The sequence below is a fragment of the Echinops telfairi genome, unplaced genomic scaffold (assembly GCF_000313985.2).
Source record: "Echinops telfairi isolate 266 unplaced genomic scaffold, ASM31398v2 ScPeMD7_3;HRSCAF=10, whole genome shotgun sequence".
Classification (NCBI taxonomy): domain Eukaryota; kingdom Metazoa; phylum Chordata; class Mammalia; order Afrosoricida; family Tenrecidae; genus Echinops; species Echinops telfairi.
In genome coordinates this window covers 28947493-28969894 of record NW_022103899.1, presented here as the reverse complement: position 1 = coordinate 28969894, position 22402 = coordinate 28947493, and the positions used below count along the sequence as shown (strand labels likewise).

Here is a 22402-nt window from a genome sequence, read left to right as displayed (position 1 = left end):
GAATCAATTCTGACTCACAGTGACCCTATATGACAGAGTAGAATTGTCACTGTGGAATTCAAAGACTTTAAATCTCCAGGGGAGCAAAGCTTTATCTTTCACATGAGGATTGATGGATAGATTAGAACCAGTGAGTGTGAGGTTGGCAACTCAGTGGGTTATGTGTTGGGCAGCTAACTATGAAGTGAGTGGTTCAAAACCACCAGTCACTCACTCCACAGGCAAAAGATGAGGCTGCCTAATCCCATAAAGATATGCAGCCCCAGAAACCCATGGAGAGCAGTTCTAGTGTGTCCTACAGGGATGTTCTAAGTCGGAGCTGACTTGACAGCAGTGAGTCTGGATTTTGAGTTCTCTCTTTTTTTTTTTTTTGAGTTCTCTAAGAGCAGGTTATAAAGCAAAAGACTATATACCTAACATTAACATTAGCCTAGGTCTCAGAAAGCTTATAAAGTTAAGGGAAAAGTGCTTTGTTTCACAGTAAATGAATGTGAGTGACATAGCACTTCATATTACATATAATTTTATCATTTTAAATTTATTTTTTCTTTGAAAAATTATAACCAACTAAAATATGAAGTCATCTTAGAATTAACAACAGTCATCATAGAGGAACAACAGCACTGAACACAAACAGTATTTAAATATCAATGGTAAAATATCACCTGTCCTTCATGAACAATAAGCCAACAATGACTAACCCCACCCACACCCTCCGGACATCCAACAATTAAATGGTCATTAGGACTCACCTAGATTATCTCTCAAAGCACTAGCTTCCTCATGGGTTTTGAAGTTATAATTCGGCACCAATTTAAGTCTCATACGGGAATAATTTTCTACATTAGTTAGTTTCCAGTGACTTGGGTTCTCCTTCCTATGAATATTCATACAAAAACAAGTAAAGCTATTTAGCTTAGTATCGCAAAACACTCATTGGCTGAAATAATGTAAATAGCATCAAATACTTTATATTTGTTTAGCAACACTTAAATTAAATAACAAAAACCATATCACATTTTCTCTCATGGATGAAACAACCAAGAAAGAAAATCTAAGTGGGTATGTACAGCTGTAATATACAGATGATAAAACTGAAGCTGAGAAAGGTTAAATTATTTACCCCAAATGACAAGTGCTTTATAGGTAGGATGTGGCTAATGTGCATAGTAGCCATATTTTAGACTTTGTTTTTTATTAAACATTTTATTGGGGGCTCTTACAGCTCTTGGAACAATCCTTACATCAACTGTATCAAACACATATGTTGCCATCATTATTTTCTAGACATTTATTTTCTAGTAAGCCCTTAGTGTCAGCTCCTCCAAACCCACAGACTTTTTTACTGTAGTTAGAAATGCAAAATGACTAATACCAAGATAGTCAATAAGTGAAAAGTAAGTATAATATCACTAATCCTAGTTCACAGTGGTAGTCTCTGGAAAGCAGGGAGAAAAAGTCAAAACTTGAGTCTAATGTTCCAAAAAGAAGACCAAAGAAGAGTCAAAAATTATAAAAGGAGCCTAATATTCTATGTACAAATGTGCTTGACACAATAGATGTATGGATTGTGATACGAGCTGTATGAGCCCCAAATAAAATGATTTTTTTTGAAAGAGTCTAATGTTCAAGAAACTATCTACTACACAGAATAAAAGAAACAGAAATAACTTCAGGGTGAAAATGTTTACATACAAACCTCTAAACATCCCAGAGCTAGAATTCACAAAAATAAATTGACAGTTATTAAAACCATTCTTTTTTATACAAACTTTAAAAAGAAACATTAGCATAAAGGGGCCCATTGACTCAAAAAGTTCTAGATCTAAATTCTAAAATAAAAAGGTAGTAAATTATATATTCTTACCTTTCAGCCCAAGGTCCCCTTTCACATGTCAGATAGAGCTGTACCGCCTTCCAGCGTCTCAGAGTAGCCAACTGCTGGCTGCTAAGTTGTTTAAGCATATTATTATACCTCATGCTTTCTTGCCGTGCTTTTCGGTTAAATGGCCCCACAAAAGAATCCTGAAAGAAACAAATTTACATATTCATATAAATTTTAATGCCATCATTTTGAAAGGTGGACCCAATATAGTCACTCCATATGAGAAAGAAGGTAACTATCAATAAGTTTTCCTGTTCCATTAGAATAATTTGATAAAGCACAGGTAAGATGTTTTATATAAATATGTCATATGCCTATATATATATCTTTTTTAACTTAGAAAATTAACCAACGATAAACATGGAAAGAACTCAACAACTGAAAGTATCTCAACAAAGAATTTTTGATCTCAAAGTATTAAGTCGTACTCTCAAGTAAAACGGGTTTCCTTGGGATCTCCTGTCAGAAAGCATCTGGGATGAGACCCGCCTTTGCACACAGTAGCCACATTCTACGATTGCTACTAATCGCTACAAGGACAATGTCAGAAACAAAACTGCAGAAAAATCCCCCAGGATGGAAAACTAAAACTTACCATTTGAACTAATGTTTGAATAGCATCCTAACTAGCAAATCGAGTCATATATGAGGTTTTAAAAGTTTGGTGAAAAAAAAAATGGAATCAAATACTAATGGAGGGGAAAAAAAACTAATGGAATTTTTCCATGAACTCTGCTAACAGTTTTTATCAAGATAAAACTTCAAGATCTGATTTTAAACTATTGTAATTTTCAAGTGGTAAAACCGGCTTATTTGACTCACATTGATTTTTCACATATTAGGAACTAAAATCAGAGCATTTATTTGTTTCAAATAATTCAATAGTTAATTAAAGTGGGAAAAATATTTTCAAGAAAGAGATGAAACAATTTTAGAAAGCTGGACTTTCAATCAGATCTTAGCTACTTCACTCTTTGGAGGCACAATGTCCTCCTCATTTGTAAAATGAGCTTCACAATAATTGTCATCATCAAGATTAGGATCTATTTAGTATAAGGTCAGGAAAATAGCTCTCTCTCAAATAGCAGCTGGCATTATTCTAAATTTTTGGCTGTTGTATTACTGGACTTGTAGGAATAAATTATTTTGGACACAGATCATTCCTGAGAAAACTCAGGCTGTCAAGAGAGTACCTTCTGATACTTAAACATCAGTTTGACACTTTGAAGTTCAAGTATATAAGAATATTCTTATATTAGACAATAGTACACTGCCATTGAGTTGATTCCAAACTCATAGCAACTCCATGTAGGTTTTCGGAGGTGGTCAAACTGTCTAAGAGCAGACAGCTTCATCTACTTCTTGAGGAACAGATGGTGGATTTGACCCACTGATCTCATAGTTACCAGTCCAATGCTTACCTAACAGGGCCACTGTGGCTCCATATTCTTTTTAATAATTTTACTGGCATGTACTTCACATATTATACCATTTAATTGTTGCATTATATTAAGATTTGTTTTAAAGAGATTTGTGCAATATCATATACCAGTAATTCCACTTATCCTAGGAAACACATCCTGGGTAAGAATAAAGGTGTGGCTATAAAAATATTTTTAAAGATGTGCCACGGCTTCCTTAGCAATGGCTCCTCTTGCTGTGTTTGAGCCACTCTAACCACCTGCAGTCTGCTTGTCGGAGCTTCATGGTGACCATGTGCGACCAAAAGGCCATGATCAAAAATGCCGACAAGTCGGAGCAGATGCAACAGGACTCGGTGGAGTGCGCTACTCAGGTGCTGGAGAAGTTCTACAGAGAAGAACATTGCGCCCACATCAAGTAGGAGTTTGACCAGAAGTACACTCGCCCTTGGCACTGCATGGCCGGCAGAAACTTTGGTAGTTATACGACACACGAAACTAAGCACTTCCTCTACTTCTACCTGGGCCAAGTGGCCAATCTTCTGTTCAAATCTGGGTAAAGCATGGGTTGTGCCCCCACACCCACGGATCCGTCCAAAACCAAGGACTGCCGCCTAACTTCCAAACCCCAGAGACTGCACTCTTCAGCCTTGCTAAGGGAACACCTCTATCTGTACTCGTTTGTGTGGTTATAAAGCAATTAGCAAAATGGCTAACGTTTATATTTATTTTTTATTTTTTGAGGGTGTGGGGGCACAATTCATTCCTTTCCAAAAAATAAATAAATAAATCTGTTGGAGATATGTGGGGAAAAAACATATGTGTGTGTATGTGTGTAACTGGTAAATTAGGTCTAATTATTGAATATAAATAGAAAAATTTAAATATATAATAAAGTAAAAAGCTATACAGGCATAAAATGATAAGGTAAAATGATCACAGTATCATTTAAGAAGTAAGCAGTGAATGAAACTATCCCATTTTGTTTAAATCAAACACACACCTAAAGATATGACAGGTATAAACTAAAATATTAATAGTGTTCAAATTACAGGTGTTTCATAGCTGTACTGAAAAATAATTCTTTAGTACTTATAGATCTCTCCATATACCACAACCCCTCCTCCGGTCTTCCACAATACATATTTGATTGACATGAAAAAAATGACTAAATTAATAAACATACACACAAAAAAATATATATATATACAACTCATTGTCATAGTCAATTCCATTAATAAAAGCAATAGAAGGGGTCTCCACAGATACACATGTTTACAAGAGCAAACATTCTAATCTTTCTCTCAGAGAGTACTTGGTGGGTTTGAATTGCCAACCTTGACATAGGCATCACACTGCTTCCATACAAATTCCCGTTAGTTTGATAGTTTTTTACATTTAATATTAGTATATAACAGGCAATAAAAGCTCATTTTCATGTTTTATTGGGGTGGTTTCTTTTTCACTGTGCAGTTTTTAGAGTTCTTATATATTTTGAGTATGTCCTTTTCCTGATACAACGTGCATGTTATCTACTGCAGTCCTTGGCTTGTGTATATTCTTTAACAGGATCTTGTTTAAAGATCAAATTTTTTAATGACAATGAAATCAATTTTCTTCTCTTAAGAACCAAGATTAGCATCTATGAATTGTTAATGCAAGCTCATGAAGATTTTTACCCTATGATTTCATCAAGATGAACATTTTCAGTTTTACATTTTACTTTTACATCTATATAGGCATGATCCATTTAAATTTAATTTTTATGTATAATGCGAATACAAGCCAGTTTCTATTTCTAAAAACCAGTTACTTTTCCTAAAATCTATCCAGCTGTTCTGCACAATTGATTAAAATTATTGTGCACTCTTCAGAGAGTTATTATTGTACCTTTCTCAAATATCACTTACCATATCAGTGTATCTCTATTTTGGACTTTCTGTTCTATTCCATAGGCCTACATTAATATTCTTTTTTAAAAATAAGTCATTTTATTGGAAGTTCTTACAACAATTCATACATCAATTGTTATCAAGCACATTTTTACATGTGTTGACATCATTTTCAATACATTTTCTGTCCACTTGAGCCCTTTCTCTTCTTTTTTCTCCTCGCTCCCCCACCCTCCCAGCCTCGTGAACCCTTCATAAATTATATTTTTCTTTTCTTTTTTTTCAAATCATTTTGTTGGGGGCTCATACAATTCTTATCACAATCCATACATACATCACTGTGTCAAGCACATTTGTACAATTGTTGCCATCATCATTCTCAAAACATTTGCCTTTTAATTGAGCCCTTAATATCGGCTATGTTTTCACTTTCATATCTTACACCATCCACTGTCTCCCTTCACCCACGTTTCTGTTGATCATCTACATTAACAGTCTTTCGCCAATTTCACACTCTGCCACCAGGGGGCCAGGAACTTTGTTTTGAATCTTGAAATCATGTAGATTAATGCCTCCAATTTTCTTTTTTTCCAAATTGTTTTGGAAAAATTTGTTTCTGTCCTTCTGTGTGAATTTTGGACTCAATTTGTCTATGAGTAAAAACGACGTTGGTAGGGCTTTGACTGGGTTTGCATCGAATCTTCAGACTAATTTGGGAAAAATTAGGCTCTTAAAATGACTTAGGATAGTGACCAAGTCCTTCAATCCAGGAATCTCTCTCCTTTAACTTCGTTCAAGACTGTTTTTGCAATCTAGCATATAGCTCCTGCGCATACTTTACTGAACAGATACCTAAGTACTTCATTCTTTTCAGAGTTATGGTATATAGTGTTTCCTTTAAAATTTCAGTTTCTGTTTATTATTAAGTGTGAACAAATGACTGAATACTGTATACTTCTCTTGTCTTTAAAACCGTGCTAAACTCACTTATTAGAACTAGGAATTTCTTCATCATTCCTTGGAATTTTCAATGTAATTAGGCATGTTGTCTGCAAATAAAATTAATTTTATATGTGTCTTTCCAATGAGAATGCCTTTTATTTCTTTTTATATTCTTGCAATGCTAAAACTTACAATAAAATATTGACTCAAATCATTAAGACTGGACATTGTTGGCTATCCTGATCCTAGGAAGAAAACATTTAATTTTCCATCTTTTTGTATAAAGTTATTTGTAGGATTTCTGTAGATGTTCTGGATATTCCTACCTATCCCTAAAGTGCTTAGAACTTTCATGAATGGATACTAAATTTTGTCAAATGCTCTTTTGGCATCTACTGATGTAACTATATTATTTTTCTTAATAACCCTCGCAATGTGTTATATTGACTGATTTATTAATGTGAGACTAGCTTTACATTGCCAGGGAAATTTGATATGATTGTCATGTACTGTTTTTTTTTAAAATATGTAAGCGGGCCTCAAAAAATTCATGGAAAAATGGAATTAAAAGATAATTAAATTGTTCTACACATTTTTTTAAGCCCTCTTAGATTGTGATTTGAATCATACCTGTCCCTGGTTTGTAGTTTTCTTTTCTTTTTTTTTGTTTTTGTTTTAAGGTCTGTAGTTTTCTTGTACTGACTTTGTGTGGCTTTGGTATGATGTAAAATAGGTCATAAATTTAGTTAGGAAGTGTTCACAACACTGTAATATTTACTGACAAGATTGTGAGGATCTTGTGCCATATCTTCATTAAATGTCTGGAAGAATTTGTCAGTGAAACGATCTGAGCCCGGAGTATTCTTTTTCGGAAGGTTTTAACTACAAATTTAATAGATATAGGTCTCTTAAGGTTGTCTATTGCAAAATTTGTTTCAGAACAAATTCAAATATTTGCTCATATAGTTCCATCTTAGTATTACTTTGATGTATATGAAGGCAACAGTAATAACCTCTTTCATTGTTTTTTTTTAATTGGTAATTTTTTTCTTTATTACACTTTTATTTCAGTTTCATTGTTATTGTTAGATGTCGCCCAGTTGATATTGGTAATTTTTTTACTTCTCAGGTTATACTTTAGCAAGCTGGCTAGAAATCTAACAGTAAAAAATATTTTGAACACCTAGATTTTGGTTTCACTGATTTTTTCTCTTCTTTGCTAATTATAATTTTATTTTTAATCCTTGTTAATTCCTGTTGCTATGGGTTTATAATGCATTTTTTTTCTAGTTTTAGGTGGAGCCATTAGTGCTATAAATTTCCCTTTAACCACTGATATACATCCAATCTCCCTAGAGAAATCTACTAACATACCATCAGCTTCATACTACTTACACAATCACTCTGTGTAGACTGTTTCTGCTATTAATTTGTTTTAGCCATAACTGGTGAGTTGTTTCTCCTTTCATTTTGATAAAATTGTTGGACAGATACAAATAATCCTATTGGTTTGCAAAGTTCAGGCATCATATTAATCTTATTTGAATACTAAGTACTTATAATCAACATGAAGAGTTGCATCTGCTGAAATATTTAACAAGTTTTACCTGGAATTTCAGTTTGCTTTCTCCTCCTTCCCGATCTCGTTTATGCATATTCACCATTAAGGCTTCATAACAATCTTTCCAAAAGACTGCCATGTTCCCACGACCATCACAGAACGTACGGATTTCATACTGCTTCATGGAAGGCACAATCTTATTTAAAAATAAACAAATTTTAACATCAACATTTATAAAATGACAATCCAGTAGGAAAAAAACGTTCAAAAAAGATCTTACTTACATATTTTTCTATGTAAACTTGCCACTCATTTGAACTGCAATATTCTTGGAAATCTTCAAAAAATGAGGAGCTACCACTGGCAAGCGGTAAAGAAGGCAGGTGCAGGTTCATGAAGAGCAGTTCATAGATTTTGGAAACCAGGGTGCGAACCAGCGGAATGAGAAAGGAGTAGATTTCAGTCTGTTCCTTGATTGACTGACTTAGAACACTTTCCAGCTTTCCTAAAATATAGCATGCTTCATTCTGATTTTCAATCACTTTGGTCTGAAGGAGTGTGTTTAGCTTTGCTGATGCCATAGCACATACCTGGAGGCAAAAGTAATTTAGGTGAGAAAACACATACATAAGTAAACAGAGCAGACATTTATTGTCTGTAAAATTCTGTCTAGCTACTTTAAAAGTGTTTTTTTAACTAAAAATGTAACATTTATTTATTAATTTGGAATATACAAAATGTTGTGGTGGACTATTTATCATCCAAACACACATTCCACTCCTCCTTACATTTTGCCAAAGATAGGGAAAGGCACTATCTCTAACTCCAACAATAGCCTTTAAAACGTATGTTAAACAAATATCCAACACTTTGTCAGTGACTGGTTCAGGTAACTCATCTCTGATCAGTCAACTCAGGTCATTGTCTCCTTCACAGAGATTCATTCAAAGTTGGTCCTATAAGTGCACGTCATAACTTTTATATAATAAATGCCAAGAACGGTGGAAGATCTCCAATTTTATTTTACCTACAAGTAAATAACTTAGCCTGTCACAGTTTCATGGATGCTAGCAGCAGAAGGAGAGAGACTCTGGATGTCAAAGGTCTTCAGCAATAGCAGTGTTCACAGGATCAGCATTTGCGCTGGCTCCTCAAGGCCTGGACAAGACGATGCCTGCACATCCTGTGCTTGCATTACAAGACAGGACACAGCAAACCTCCACTTTCACCTAATGCCGATTTTCAAAGGAAGACCTTGTCTTTTAGGAACCTTCCATATTGAAACAGTGAGGAATGAGTGTGAAAACTTTAGGCCAGCAGTTCTTGATGTATAGGTCGTAACCCCTTTGGGGTCAAACGACCCTTTCACAGGGGTCGCCAATTGATAATAGTAGCAAAATTATAGTTATGAAGTAGCAATGAAAATAATTTTATGATTTGGTGACCCCCACCACAACATGAGAAACTATTAAAGGGTTATGGAATTAGGAAGGTTGAGAACCACTGCTTTAGGTAAACCTTAAAATTACAATAAGTCATAAACATCAAGAAGAAATAATTAGCTGCCTCTTAATTTCTTTGCTGAACTCACAAAAAAGAAAGTGAAATCATTGATACTTTAAAAACTAACGGAAAAATTAAAATTCTAGAAAAACATTATATTAATCACATGAATAACACCTGTGCTGTATGCAAGTATAGAAAATAATGTAAAAGAACTGACAAACCTGCAATTTACCCTTGCCAATGAATTCTAGAAGCAACTGGATCTGAATTTGAGAGAGCTTTACCCACTCAGGACTCTCAGTATACCACACTGACAGACAGTCGAAGAGCAGTATTATATCCTCTAGAAGCTAACACAAAGGAAAAATAAAAAAGTAAACCATTACTTCTTAAATCTATGGGTGATAATTTTCTCCCAACACTAATAGAAATCATAAACATTTTTTTTAATTGGCAAAATCCAAAATAATTATCCTACTTCATGTTATAAAATTGTATTTCTCTGAAGAAAATCTTTGGCAACCCAAATTATTACTTTAAAAGGGCATTACTGTACCTTTTCAGTCCATATGTTTGAATTAATTAGTCCCTCTGACTGCAGAAAGTCCTGTGTGATCAGCATGAGTCTGAAGGCATTTTCAGCAACTCCTGGATTCACTTTTGCTTCTCTGTTTTCTGTGACTGCCCATTCTAACATTTTCTGTAGCAAACTAAGTACAGCACAAAGTCATCATTAAATCAGAAAAAAATTAGAAAAATAGGAGGTCATGGAAAACAAAGTTACTTATTAATAGAACTGCATCCCCAAAGATATAGAGTCTCCTGCAGGTGTGGATGGAATTTAACAACAATGGAGCAACTTTTTAATACTTGGAGTAACTACCTTTAGTATATTTAATACCAAAGTCAAAGTAAAAGTTGTGCCTCACTTGACTACAAAAAAAGACTATGAAAATAGTCAACACAGGGATACATATGGTAGCCAACTAAAAAGGAGGGTAAAAGAAAAAAAAAAAGAGGACATAGATGGGGGGAAACGGGGCACTGACCAACCCATGGGTTAGGTATTGTTTATGTCTCCATAGGAAAGGGAGAGAGGGACCAGGCCTCAACCTGGTGCACCAAGACTTGAAGGCAGCATACTGGCATGAAGAAGCGAACCAACAGAGAGATCTGCAAGGCCGGCCCCAATCCAAGCTACGTGGAACCCCTCCCCAGAAGAATGCACTACAGAGGACAGCACTGAAGATACACCTAGGAGAAAGGGGCTGTCTGCTCAGAACACACTAAGAGGGAAAGAGGGGGGGGGGGGGACGGCACCTTGATCCACCAAACCCCGAGGGCAATATTCCTGCTCCAAGCAGCCAAACAACAACAGAGAGGACCTTCCAGACAGCCCCACCATGAGCCTGGCATACCCTCACTGACTGGACCATAGCATGAAAAGGGACAATGCAGACAGTGCAGAAATTATGATTGCTGACCCCCCCACAAAGGGGCAAAACAGGAAGGGAGTGCAACAGAGCACAAGGGGAGCAAAGCAATGAAGTCCACAAGGAACCCCAATATAGACTTTGGGGCAGGGACTGGTACTTCAAACTCAATCGGAAAGCATTCATAAAGGTCAACAAACAGACCTGGAACTATTTATAGCCCTTTTTCTTTTGTGGGGTTTGATCAAGTGCAATATAGCCAAGAGGAATTACTGAAAGCCGAATGAAGGTCAAACATGACAGTGGGACAAGAGGAAAGTCAAAGGAAATAGAAAAAAGAACTCGGAGGCAAAGGACATTTATAGAGGTATCAATACAGGCAAGTACCTCACTATCATGACGCCAATTCTACCTAACAAATCCGGCTAGACCAGAGCATGTACAGTGGTACAGATCAGAGCTGGAAACACAGGGAATTGCAGACAGATAAACCCCTCAGGACCAATAATGAGAGTAGCGATAGCAGGAGGGGTAGGAGAAAGGGGAAACTGATGACAATGATCTATATATAATCTGCTCATAGGCAGATGGACAACAGAAAGGTGGGTGAAGGGAGATAGTGGTTAGTGTAAAACATGGAAAAAATAAATTTTATGAATTATTGAGTTCATGAGGGAGGGGCGGTGGGGGAGAGGGGAAATGAGCTGATACCAAGGGTTCAAGTAGAAAGAAAATGTTTTGAAAATGATGATGTGAACATATGTACAAACGTGCTTGACACAATGGATATATGTATGGATTGTGATAAGTGCTATACAAGCCACCAATAAAATGATAAAAAAAATGACAGGCAAGTACACATTGGGCCTCTACTCAGTATTCCCTCACCACAAGAACACTTTGTTCTAATAACCTGGCATTCTGTGATGCTCAGCTTTCGTACACAATCACTGAAGACAAAGCGGGTACATAAGCAAATGTGGTGAAGAAGCTGATGGTGCCCACCTATCAAAAGATATTGTACCTGTTGGTTTTAAAGGCTTGAAGATAATAAACAAGCGGCCATCTAGCTGAGAAGCAACAAAGCCCACATGGAAAGTGCGCACCAGCCTGCATGATCACGAGGTGTCAATGGGAACAGTTATCAGGCATCAGAAGACCCAAAGCCCATCTGTAGACAATTAGACATCCCCTCACAGAAGGGTCACAAGGAAGGGACAAGCCAGCCAGGGTGCAGTGTAGCACCGAGGAAACAAACAACATTCCTCTAGTTCAGCGGTTCTCAACCTTCCGGATGCTGCAACACTTTCATACAGCTCCTCATGTTGTGGTGACCGCCCCCAACTATAAAATTATTTTCTTTGCTACTTCATAACTGTAATTTTGCTACTGTTATGAATCGTGTGACCTCTGTGAACAGGTCATTTGACCTCCAAAGGGGTCACGACCTACAGGTTAAGAATCACTGCTCTAGTTCCATAATGTGTTCTCACCACAATTATCATGACCCCAGCTCTACCTCACAAATCCAGAGCATGTACACTGGTACAGATAACAGCACTCAACACATGGAATCCAGGACAGATAAAGCTCTCAGGAACAGTAATGGAAGTATCTATACCATTAGGGTAGGGGAAGGTGGCAGGGCGAAAGGAGGAACCGATTGTAATGATTGAGGTATAACCCCCTGCCACCCACAGTGAAGAACAACAGACACATGGGTGAAGGAAGACAGCTATTAAAAAGAAATAAGCTATTAAAAGAATAATAATGTAAAAGTTATTAAGGGTTCATGAGAGTGGGAGGGTGGGGAAGGTAGGAAAAAGATGAGCTGATACCAAGGGCCCAAGTAGAAAGAAAATGTTTTGAAAAGGATGATGGCAACATATGTACAGATGAAAAAAATAAATTAAAAAAAACCCAAACATATGTACAAATGTACTTGACACGATTGATGTATGGATTGTTACAAGTTATAAGAGCTCCCAATAAAATGATTTTAAAAAAGAAAGAAAACAATGATGGCAACATATGCACAAATGTGACTGATAAAATCGATGTATGGATTGTTGTTCTAACAGCTGTAAGAGACCCCAATAAAATGACAAAAATAAATAAAAGACTATAAAAATAACATAGTTTTGTTTCCATGAGATATTTAGTATCTGTAATGATGGAAGTCAGAAAGATCAAGGGAGGAAAGCCATGTTATGCCTTACAGAGAAATTAGCCATGGGGAAGAAAAAAGAGGTAAATCTTCCCTGGTGTGCAATTGTTGTGACAGTTCTTTCACCTTCAGGGAGCCATCAATGGTTTAGAGAAGGAAGTTCATTACAACACTACTCCTTACCCTTAGCATGGAAAACCCAGGATAAGCCTGTGGAACAAAATGCATCAAGCCCTTAGACACCACAGAAGGTGATCTGAGTAACAAGGAGTCCGTTATCACTTAAAACTCAAATTAATGAAAATCTAAACCCCCTCATATTGGAGTTGAGTTTGGAGGGATCACTAGCTCCCACTAGAAAGGTAAAGACGAGGAATTAGAGTAATGCCACGATTTCTCCTGCCACACTCACAGAAGATAGTGAATAAATAAATAAATCCTCAGCAACTATTATTTTAGGTTCCAACCCACTGCAAAAGAAAAGGAGAAAATTACAACTGAAAGCTTACATTAATTTTATTTCATCTGGAGGTCGAAGTAACTCACTGGATATTCCTGGTTTAGTTAGAGCAGAAAACACTTGTCCCCTTTCAATCCAAGTATCATCATCAGACTTTTCTAGTCCCTTACACATTATATAATTCAAAATATTTGTTAGTAAATGAACAAGTTCCTCCTCACATTTCTGTAAAAAAAAAAAAAAAAAAGATAAAGTCACCAACAATCTAGTTACTTCTAGGCTTTTAGCACATAAAGTACCTGCTAATAATTGTCACATTACAGGTGTGTAATTGACTTTTTTTTTAGTGCAAATAGAAAGAAAAGGAATGTTACCTCTTGGTTTTCAAGTAAGAAGTCATCACTAAAGCCTGCATCATTGGCGTTGCTACTTTCTTTAGAATCAGAATGCCCACCAAATGATTTCGTCGATTCTACTGGGGATGGTGTGCTAGGCAGGCTGTCAGGCACATGACCGCCACTATCACTCAGTTCACATGCGTCAACTCCACTGAGATCTAAACTCAGGTGTGAAGGGTTACTATTCCAGAAGTCTTCTTGATTCTCTGACTTGAAAGACAATTCTCCCACGGAGCTATCTTCTTGAAATATTGGAGTGTTCGAGTCTAAAGAGAGTCTGTCCTCCAAACTCCACCGGTCAGAAGACACATTTGCAGATGCAAAAGAGTTCATTTTTTCATCATCTGCCTTTTCATCAAAATTCCTCTTGAGATCTTCCGCTGCAATATTTTTGTCATTGTCTTTCATCCTACTATGCTTATTAAGAATATTTCCATTTTCAAAATTGGCTTTTAATAAAAGCCTAACTAAGGTGTCCTGCCAACCCACTTGCTGTGATATCTGATAGGCTGCATCTGGCTGGGACTGCAAAATTTGTAAAATCTGCAAGAAACAAAGAAAGTGAAATTCTTCAAAATGTACAGCGTACTTTACATTTAAAATAGTCTCTTTTTAGTTATGATAATGAGAAAGTATCTCAATAAGAAACTATGGGAGATTTACTTTGAAATGATTAGGTTCTTTACTTTCCCTGGAGGCCATTTAGAAGACAATATGATATGACAAACTAATAATAATTTATGATTATCAAGAGTTCATGACGGAAGGGGGAGTGGGGAGGGAGGGGGAAAAAGAGGGCTCCAGTAGAAAGCAAATATTTTTAGAATGATGATGGCAACAAATGTACAAATGTGCTTGACACAATGTATGTATGTATGGATTGTGATAAGAATTTTAAGAGCCCCCAATAAAACGATGTAAAAAAAAAAGACACAATGTGTTTAAACAATGTACACATGTACTCTATATAGAGTAACCAAAGTCTAATTCAATGCCTTCAAGTCAATGCTGACTCATAGAGACCCACCTGTGAGTTTCCGAGACTGTGGCTGTTTACAGGAGTAGAAAGCCCAGTTGTTGTTCTGCGGAGCTGCTGGTGGTTTCAAACTACCAACCATGAGGATAGTAGCCCAATGTGCAACCACTGTGATCTTCAGCAGTTCGAAGCCACCAGCCACTCCTTGGGAGGAAGAGGGAGCTTGTTCTAAACAGTCAGCAACTCAGAAGGGGAAGTTCTACCTGTCCTATAGGGTCTCTATGAGACGACATCAACTTGATGGCAGACAGAGTAAAGAAGAGAGAAGTTATGATCAGAAAGAGCACGCTGGATAACTATGCAGGAGCTCCAAAAACACAGAAAAATGATGTGAAAAGATAATGGAATTTTGTGGAAGTCCCACTGAGTGAACTGGGCATTACTTCAAACTCACCTGTAGCCACAGGACTGAAGGCTGAAACTAGCCCAAGCACACAGAACTGCTAGACCTCTTGTGGGGAGGGTGCCCAATGAATGGTGGCCCCAAATTATCAAACACTTAATATTAATCTGGTAAGCATAGCTCTGCTATGAATGAATATTATTGGGAGATTTGCCCTATCATCAATCCCCGTTGTTTGTGTAAATAGTGTCCAGTCACTTAAGAATTTAATCTGTACAAGTCAACAATTCATGTACTGTGGTTCATAGTTGGACTACGCTCATACAGTTTCCTTTTCTCAACAGTGTTTTAAATTCTATGCTACTGGCTAAACTAATGACATCATCAATGAGTAGTGGTTATGCATTGGGCTGCTAACTGCAAGATTAGCAGTTTGAAATCACCAGCCATCTCTGCCGGGGAAGATGAGGCTTTCACTCCTCTGAAGATTAGTGTGCTTGGAAACTCACAGGGGCAGTTCTACAGTGCAAGTGATAGCCTAAGGCAGGCGTCCTCAAACTACAGCCCGCGGGCCACATGTGGCCCACCGAGGACATTGATCCGGCCCGCCGGGTGTTTTTGCCCCATTTTGTTTTTTACTTCAAAATAAGATATGTGCAGTGTGCATAGGAATTTATTCATAGTTGTTTTTGTTTTTTAACCACAGTCCGGCTCTCCAATGGGTTTGAGGGACACTGTGAACTGGCCCCGTTTAAAAAGTTTGAGGACCCTTGGCCTAAGGGGATGATTGATAATGTCCCCTAACATAAAATAAAAACATTGTCTCTAAGGTGCAACAGAGAAATATATAAACCACAGATGGATTAATGGATTTGAGAATTACACTTAAAGGTACCCTCAATCTAAAAATAATTAGTCCTGATGACATGGCCCTGTTTGATGAAGAGATCACTGAAGATATGGGTGATATAACAAAATGTGGTGAAGAAAGTAGGTGGTGTCCAACTATGAGAAACAATAGTGTCTGGGTCTAAATTCTTGTTTGAAAACAAGCAGTCATCTAAGCAAGGTGTCAACCAAGTCCACATAGAAGTACACCAGTCTGTGTTATTCCAAGAATTGCAAACAATATAATGCAAATCTAAGGAGCGAATGGCATCAGGTTTTAGATTATGAACACTAGGTTTGCAGAAGGTTATGGATGCTAGTGGAAGCCCCGAATCCAACTGCAGTGTCCACACACGGATTCAGCCTCTGGTGAATTCCCACAGATCATGGTTGAGGGACATGAATAGCCCTGTTATCAGACAGAGCACTGTAAAGTCGATTGTGGCAGATATAGTTAGGTCAAAATGTAAATTTTTATCATTTGATGTCCTCTTTAGACTCATCTTAAAGCAGTTTCAATTTAAAAAGAGGAGCCCAGGGGGATACAAGTGGATTAAGCCCCTGGGGAATCCCCTCTGAAAGAACAAGGAGTGTGAAAAGCCTTGTTAACATATAGAACACATTAAAAAGTGGGCTGTTAAAGATGCAGTTATGTTAAAATACAGCATTCCAATCACTATGACCCATTTACATTTGTTCTAGCTTTTAATATTTTCTGCTGTCTTTTGACTGAGGTTGTGTTTTACTTAGTTATTCTTGTTAGTTTTTTGTTGGTGGTAGTATTGGTGTTTGTTTTGTTAATGTTTTCTGTACATGACTTCCTGGAGAGGTCCATCTATAGAGGCAGTACTTTAATGTTCCATGGGGGTATGGCTGGGGAGGTATCTATAGAGGCAGTACTTTAATGTTCCATGGGGGTATGGCTGGAGAGGTCCATCTATAGAGGCAGTACTTTAATGTTCCATGGGGGTATGGCTGGGGAGATTAGGGGAAATGGGGAGCTAACAATGATGAGTACAAGATTGAAGAAATACTCTAAACCTGGCTGTGGTGATGACTGTACAAGTCTTTCTCTCCTCCCCCAACAGTTTTATTGGCACATAATTTACATATAATTGAATAGTTCAATCGTTCAATCATATCAAGGGATATGGTGCAATCACCACATATTTCTTAGATGTGATTTAACTATTAAATTGTATAATGTGTGATTAACATGCCCATACAATTGTTGGAGAAAAAAAGAAAGATAATATAATTTTTCCATTAATGTTTTTGAAGGCCCGCATATTTCTTGATTTGAGTAAGGGTAAAATAGATAAATTAAAGGCTAACATTGAATGTGTCACAAACCACTGAACACTTTTTCAACAAAGTTCAAAAACTCTAACAACCTTAAAATACAGCATATAAATTTGAAATAGTCACATTCACTCCAAGTTCTGGATAAAGAAACTATGCTCTACTAATATATTTCTGACTGTGGAGAGGGCATGTTTGCGGGAGATTGTGTGGGCTTAACAACACATGCATACACTGATTTGTCATAAAGATAACAAACCCCCAAAGAAACTGCTTATTTTTAACAGTTATGTCTTTTGTAAAATAATAAAATTTAAACTGGCAGCAATTGAACACAAACCACCCCAGAGTCATCACAGTATATTACTACTGCCCTTTAAAATATACACCTTAAAAGATTACCAACCTTTCTGCAGACGACCATTCTGACATTTACACAGGCTCTGTGAGAGATATATGCCACAGATAATAGATCTTTGAAATTAATGACAGGATCTACAATGGGAAAAATCAAAAAGTAAAAATTAAATTCTACAGATAACCAAATAAAAAATTATGGGACATACATAGTTGTATAAATGCTGAAATAACTATTTCACTTGAAAATTAAGTCTTCATAAATATGTTTATATTTTAAAGAAAAGTTTAGAATGTTTGATATCTAAACTTTTAGTGAAGGCCTATCAAGTACTAGGTATTGTACGATGTGCTGAGGAGGCAAACACAACAACAACCCAAGGAAAACACCGCTGAATCACACAGCAGGTAACATTTAGAGCAACAGTGGCAGGTGGTAGTGGGAACATCCATGGGGAAAAAAAAGAAAGAAAACCATCAAACAGAATTACCCCGCTATCAAGAACATCTCTTAGATGTACTAGTAGTTTCAATCTTAGTCATACCTGTATTTATGATCTGATTGGTAAGGTTTTTAATGAGAGAGGTGTTAATGGGTGCTTCACTGAGAAGGAGTCCCAATCCTGAGTAGCCAATTTCTCTGAGTCGAATACGCTGTTTGCTTCTTTCATAAACATTCGTGCATTTCAACATTTGTTCCATAACCTGGCCACAAATAATATATTATTCTCAATATACAGAACTAAAAACAGTTTATCACTTAGGTTAATATTAAATACTACTTTACAAAGTTTTTAAAGCATCATTTTATTTCTCAAAGTTTTTTTTTTAAATAGTAATCAGCAGCACTCATGTCATTAAAAAAATGAGTCTATAGCAAAGTGGGAGAAGAAAGCAGATAGTGCCTGGCTATCAATGAATAGTGTCTGGGTTCGTAAAGGCTTGTCTTAAAACAAGCAGCTAACTAAGTAAGGCATCAGCTAAGTCCACAAGAAAGAAGCACACCAGCTTGTGTGATCCTAAGATGGTAATTAATAAAAATCCAAATATAGAGGAGGGACCATCAGAGCTTAAATTCCGAACACTCAGTATGCAGAAAGATATGGATGAAAACGAACACCCAAAACCCATTTGCAGGGTTCCCCAAGAATTAATTAAGTCTCTGGTGAATTCCCTCAGACTATGGACTAGGGATGGGAAGGGCCTTATTATCAGACAGAGTGTATTGTAAGGTAGATCACTGTACTTGACATTTGGTTGCAATGTGATGTTATTAGAACTCCCTTTTGATCCAATGTACACTTGTTCCAGTTTTTAATATTTTCTGCTTTCTTTTTGAGGAAAAAAAAGGATGAGTGTTGCCATTAAATTAAAATTCTAGTTCATAAATCTCTCTTTTTTGAGGGGGTGCAGGGGATGTATTTTTTTTTTTAAGTAAAAGATCATTTTATTGAGGCTCTTACAGCTCTTTTAACAATCCATACATCAATTGTACCGAGAATATTTGTACATATGTTGCCACAATCATTTTCAAAACGTTTTTTTTCTACTTGAGCCCTTGGTATCAGCTCCTCCCCACCCCACCTTCCAACCCTCGTGACTCCTTGGTAAATTATAAATTATTATTTTCTTATCTTACACCATCCACTGTCTCCCTACACAAATATTTCTTAAATGAAACAAATCATCTTAAATTTTACTTCTTTACAGTTAATGCTTAGAAACAAAACTTACAGCTTATAAGAATAACAAAGGTATGTCTATAAGATACTCTGAGCCAATCTAGCAACACATTAATGTAAAAATTATCAAACTAATTTCCAAAGACAAAGAAACATTTCGTGTAGAAACCTCTACTGCTAAAATTGGAGGCTGAATTAATTCTTGGGGTGAGATCCACATATTTTTATGTGAGATCTTGAAAGCCTACATTAAAAGAACAATCTAGACAGACTAATAACATGAGTAATCCCTGCAAAGCTGTTTTGGAGCAATAAAACTTTCCAGAGAAGATGCTCGGACTGGGCAGATGCTCTACAGAGCAGCATAGGTCACCACAGTTGGTACTCGAGAAAGACTATGCCAGGCCACTGCCACTGCTCCTTTGTTTGTGAGAAGTTTATGTTTACCAAACAGGCAACACAAACTAAGCCCCATCAGCAGACACTATAATACAACTCTACGGATGCAAGAGGAAACAACTGTCACAAGATAATTAAGCATAGTGAACAGCAAAATTAATTATGAAAAAAAAATCAATGCTTTTGGCTATAGAAATATGACTCATCTAATTTAGTTAACAGGAACTGAGGTGATTTCAGTCGAACATCAAAGTGACTATTTGAGATAACTTCATAAATAGATTCTATATCTTTGAAGAGGTTACTAATCTTTCTGGCCTTAATTTCTACATATGTAAAACGAAGATAATTATAGTACTGACTTCATAAAGTTGTTTCAAGGACTAAATAAGCCAATTAAATGAAAATTGCTTAGTGCCTGACATATAAAGAATGCTATGCAAGTGTTACTTCTTGTCCTATTAAACTGCTAAATTTCCATGCAGACCCAGCTTAAGTCAAAAAGGTGGTAAGAGAGTTTTACTTGAGGACAGTATGACAAAGCAGGATTTCCTTGCTGATGAATTACCAGATTGCAATATAACTAGTTTTTGTGTAAATATACAAACACTCAAACGATACTTATCTAAGATACTAAAACATGAAAAAAAATCATGAATTAAACTTAAAATTAGACATCAATATGAAAATAATGTATAGCCATACAAGTATGTTGAAAGTACATTCATGTCTATAAATACTTTTAATTAAGATTCTTAGGAAATGTTTTTACCTTGAAAATGATTTCTCTTAGTCTGTCAGAGTACTTCTGATTTAAGAGCAAGGCATAAAGTATATCAGCATTTCCTGGTTCAAAGAGCAGTAAGAAAAGCTGACCTCTGGTTGGGCTGGTACGCAGGAGACTGAAGAGTACATCCAAAATCCCAAAGAGCTTTTAAAATTAAACAACACAGAGCAAATAACCACATTCATGTATGGAAGTACCAATAAAGCCATAAGGCATTAAAAAGTTATTCGACTAAAAATCCTATCTGCCCGCAGGACAATGCCCTCATGCCAGTGAAGGCTGATGACTGAAGCACACCCCCGGGAGTCCTGAAAGACAGACCCGGGAATCTACTCCAAGCAAACAGCAGCCGAAAACCCTATGGTTTGTACTTGCACTACGACACATGACATTGCCATGAACTGGAATAGACTGTGCAATCTGTGAGGCCTGGCTTTGGATATACCCAAAGATTCTGAACCAACCCAGTTTTTTCTTTCCAATATACTTTTGTTTGTTCCATTTCCTTGATAAATCCTCTCCTATCCATAGTCACCTGTTAAAACTCTTATCTATGCATATGAAAAGCCGTCCCTTTCACAAAGCTTTCCCTAGATTCCGTAACATGTAATATGACCACCTTATGGAATTGTTGTTAGCTGCCTGGTCAGCCTTACTCATACTGCTCCCGCACACAATGAGATACACTATATTGTGATACATTAGGGTGTCCAGTGGCAGATTTTGTTAGAAGTAGATTGCCAGGCATTTTCCTAATATGTCTTCATCTAGAGCAGTGATTCTCAACCTTCCTCATGCTGCGACACTTTCATACAGTTCCTCATGTGGTGGTGACCCCCAACCATAACATTATTTTCGTTGCTACTTCCTAACTGTAACTTTGCTAGTTATGAATTATAATGTAAATATCTGATATACAGGATGTATTTTCATAGTCACAAATTGAACATAATTAAAACAGTGATTAATCACAAAAACAATATGTAATTATAAATTGTGAAATATTTATCTCTAATTACAATGAAGTAAATTTTGTCTTGAAGCATGGTGTAGCATGGGTAACAGTCTTCATGCCAGGTACTCGCAGGTGGGCGTACCTGCATGTGGGCAGACCGCCTGGAGACAGATAGAGGAGTGGTGTCTCGGTTCCTAAGGCCATCGGAAATATGGTCTTAGGCAACCCTGTGAAAGGGTTGTTCAACCCCCAAAGGGGTCAGGACCCACAGGTTGAGATCCGCTGGTCTAGAAGTGCTGCTGAAATCTGTTCATAGTCATTCAGAAATCTCTCTTAGGGCTCTTGCCCTCAAGAGGTTGAAAGTAAAAATGATATTTCACTCATTACTGGATTATCTACAACTTACTCTGTGTATATAAGGCTTGAGAAAATGTTGTTACAACTGAATAAATGATGGCTACTCATTCTTCTACACTTGACAATCTTACATGAAAATAGTCCTGTAACCACAGAGAAATCTATGCATATTACATAATGGTAAGGTGGAAAATACTTTAGTTAATATGAATTAAAGCCACTTAACTTCCTAATTTCAAAAGTGGTACATAGAAGGAACCGTAAATACATCTGGTTCCAGTCCCAGGTTTATTAAGTCACAAAACCTCTTAAACACCTCAATTTCCAAATGTGTAAATGGGAAGAATTCTGATTCTGTCTATATTACAACAGTGGTTGTCAATGTTTACTGTCCATCAGAATGGCTTGTAGGGTTTGAAACATTCTGATTCATGAAGACTCTACAGGACAGAGCAGAACTACCTGTATGAGCTTCCAAGGCTGTTAAATCTTCAAGGGGGTAGAAAGCTTCATCTTTCTCTTATGGAGCAGCTGGTGGTTTTGAAGTGCTTAACTTGTGGTTACTACCAACGATGTAACCCGCTCTGTGGTCACTACCAACGATGTAACCCGCTCTGTGGTCACTACCAAC

The 22402-nt window shown here is 36.8% G+C and overlaps 1 protein-coding gene and 1 pseudogene across 1 annotated transcript in view; one reads left to right on the top strand and one right to left on the bottom strand.

Annotated features, from left to right (window-relative positions):
- The window catches only part of NBEAL1 (neurobeachin like 1), a 179410-nt gene that overhangs the window by 73217 nt on the left and 83791 nt on the right, over positions 1–22402 (bottom strand). The window contains exons 24-34 of the mRNA XM_045296671.1: positions 20445–20603; positions 18137–18296; positions 17641–17729; positions 13642–14208; positions 13317–13492; positions 9764–9917; positions 9429–9557; positions 7986–8291; positions 7748–7897; positions 1868–2025; positions 753–877 (exon numbers count right to left, since the gene is read on the bottom strand). Coding sequence (XP_045152606.1) covers positions 753–877; positions 1868–2025; positions 7748–7897; positions 7986–8291; positions 9429–9557; positions 9764–9917; positions 13317–13492; positions 13642–14208; positions 17641–17729; positions 18137–18296; positions 20445–20603 — 2173 coding nt within the window. The remainder of the gene's footprint in view (positions 1–752; positions 878–1867; positions 2026–7747; positions 7898–7985; positions 8292–9428; positions 9558–9763; positions 9918–13316; positions 13493–13641; positions 14209–17640; positions 17730–18136; positions 18297–20444; positions 20604–22402) is intronic.
- LOC101640035 lies at positions 3600–3866 on the top strand (annotated as a pseudogene).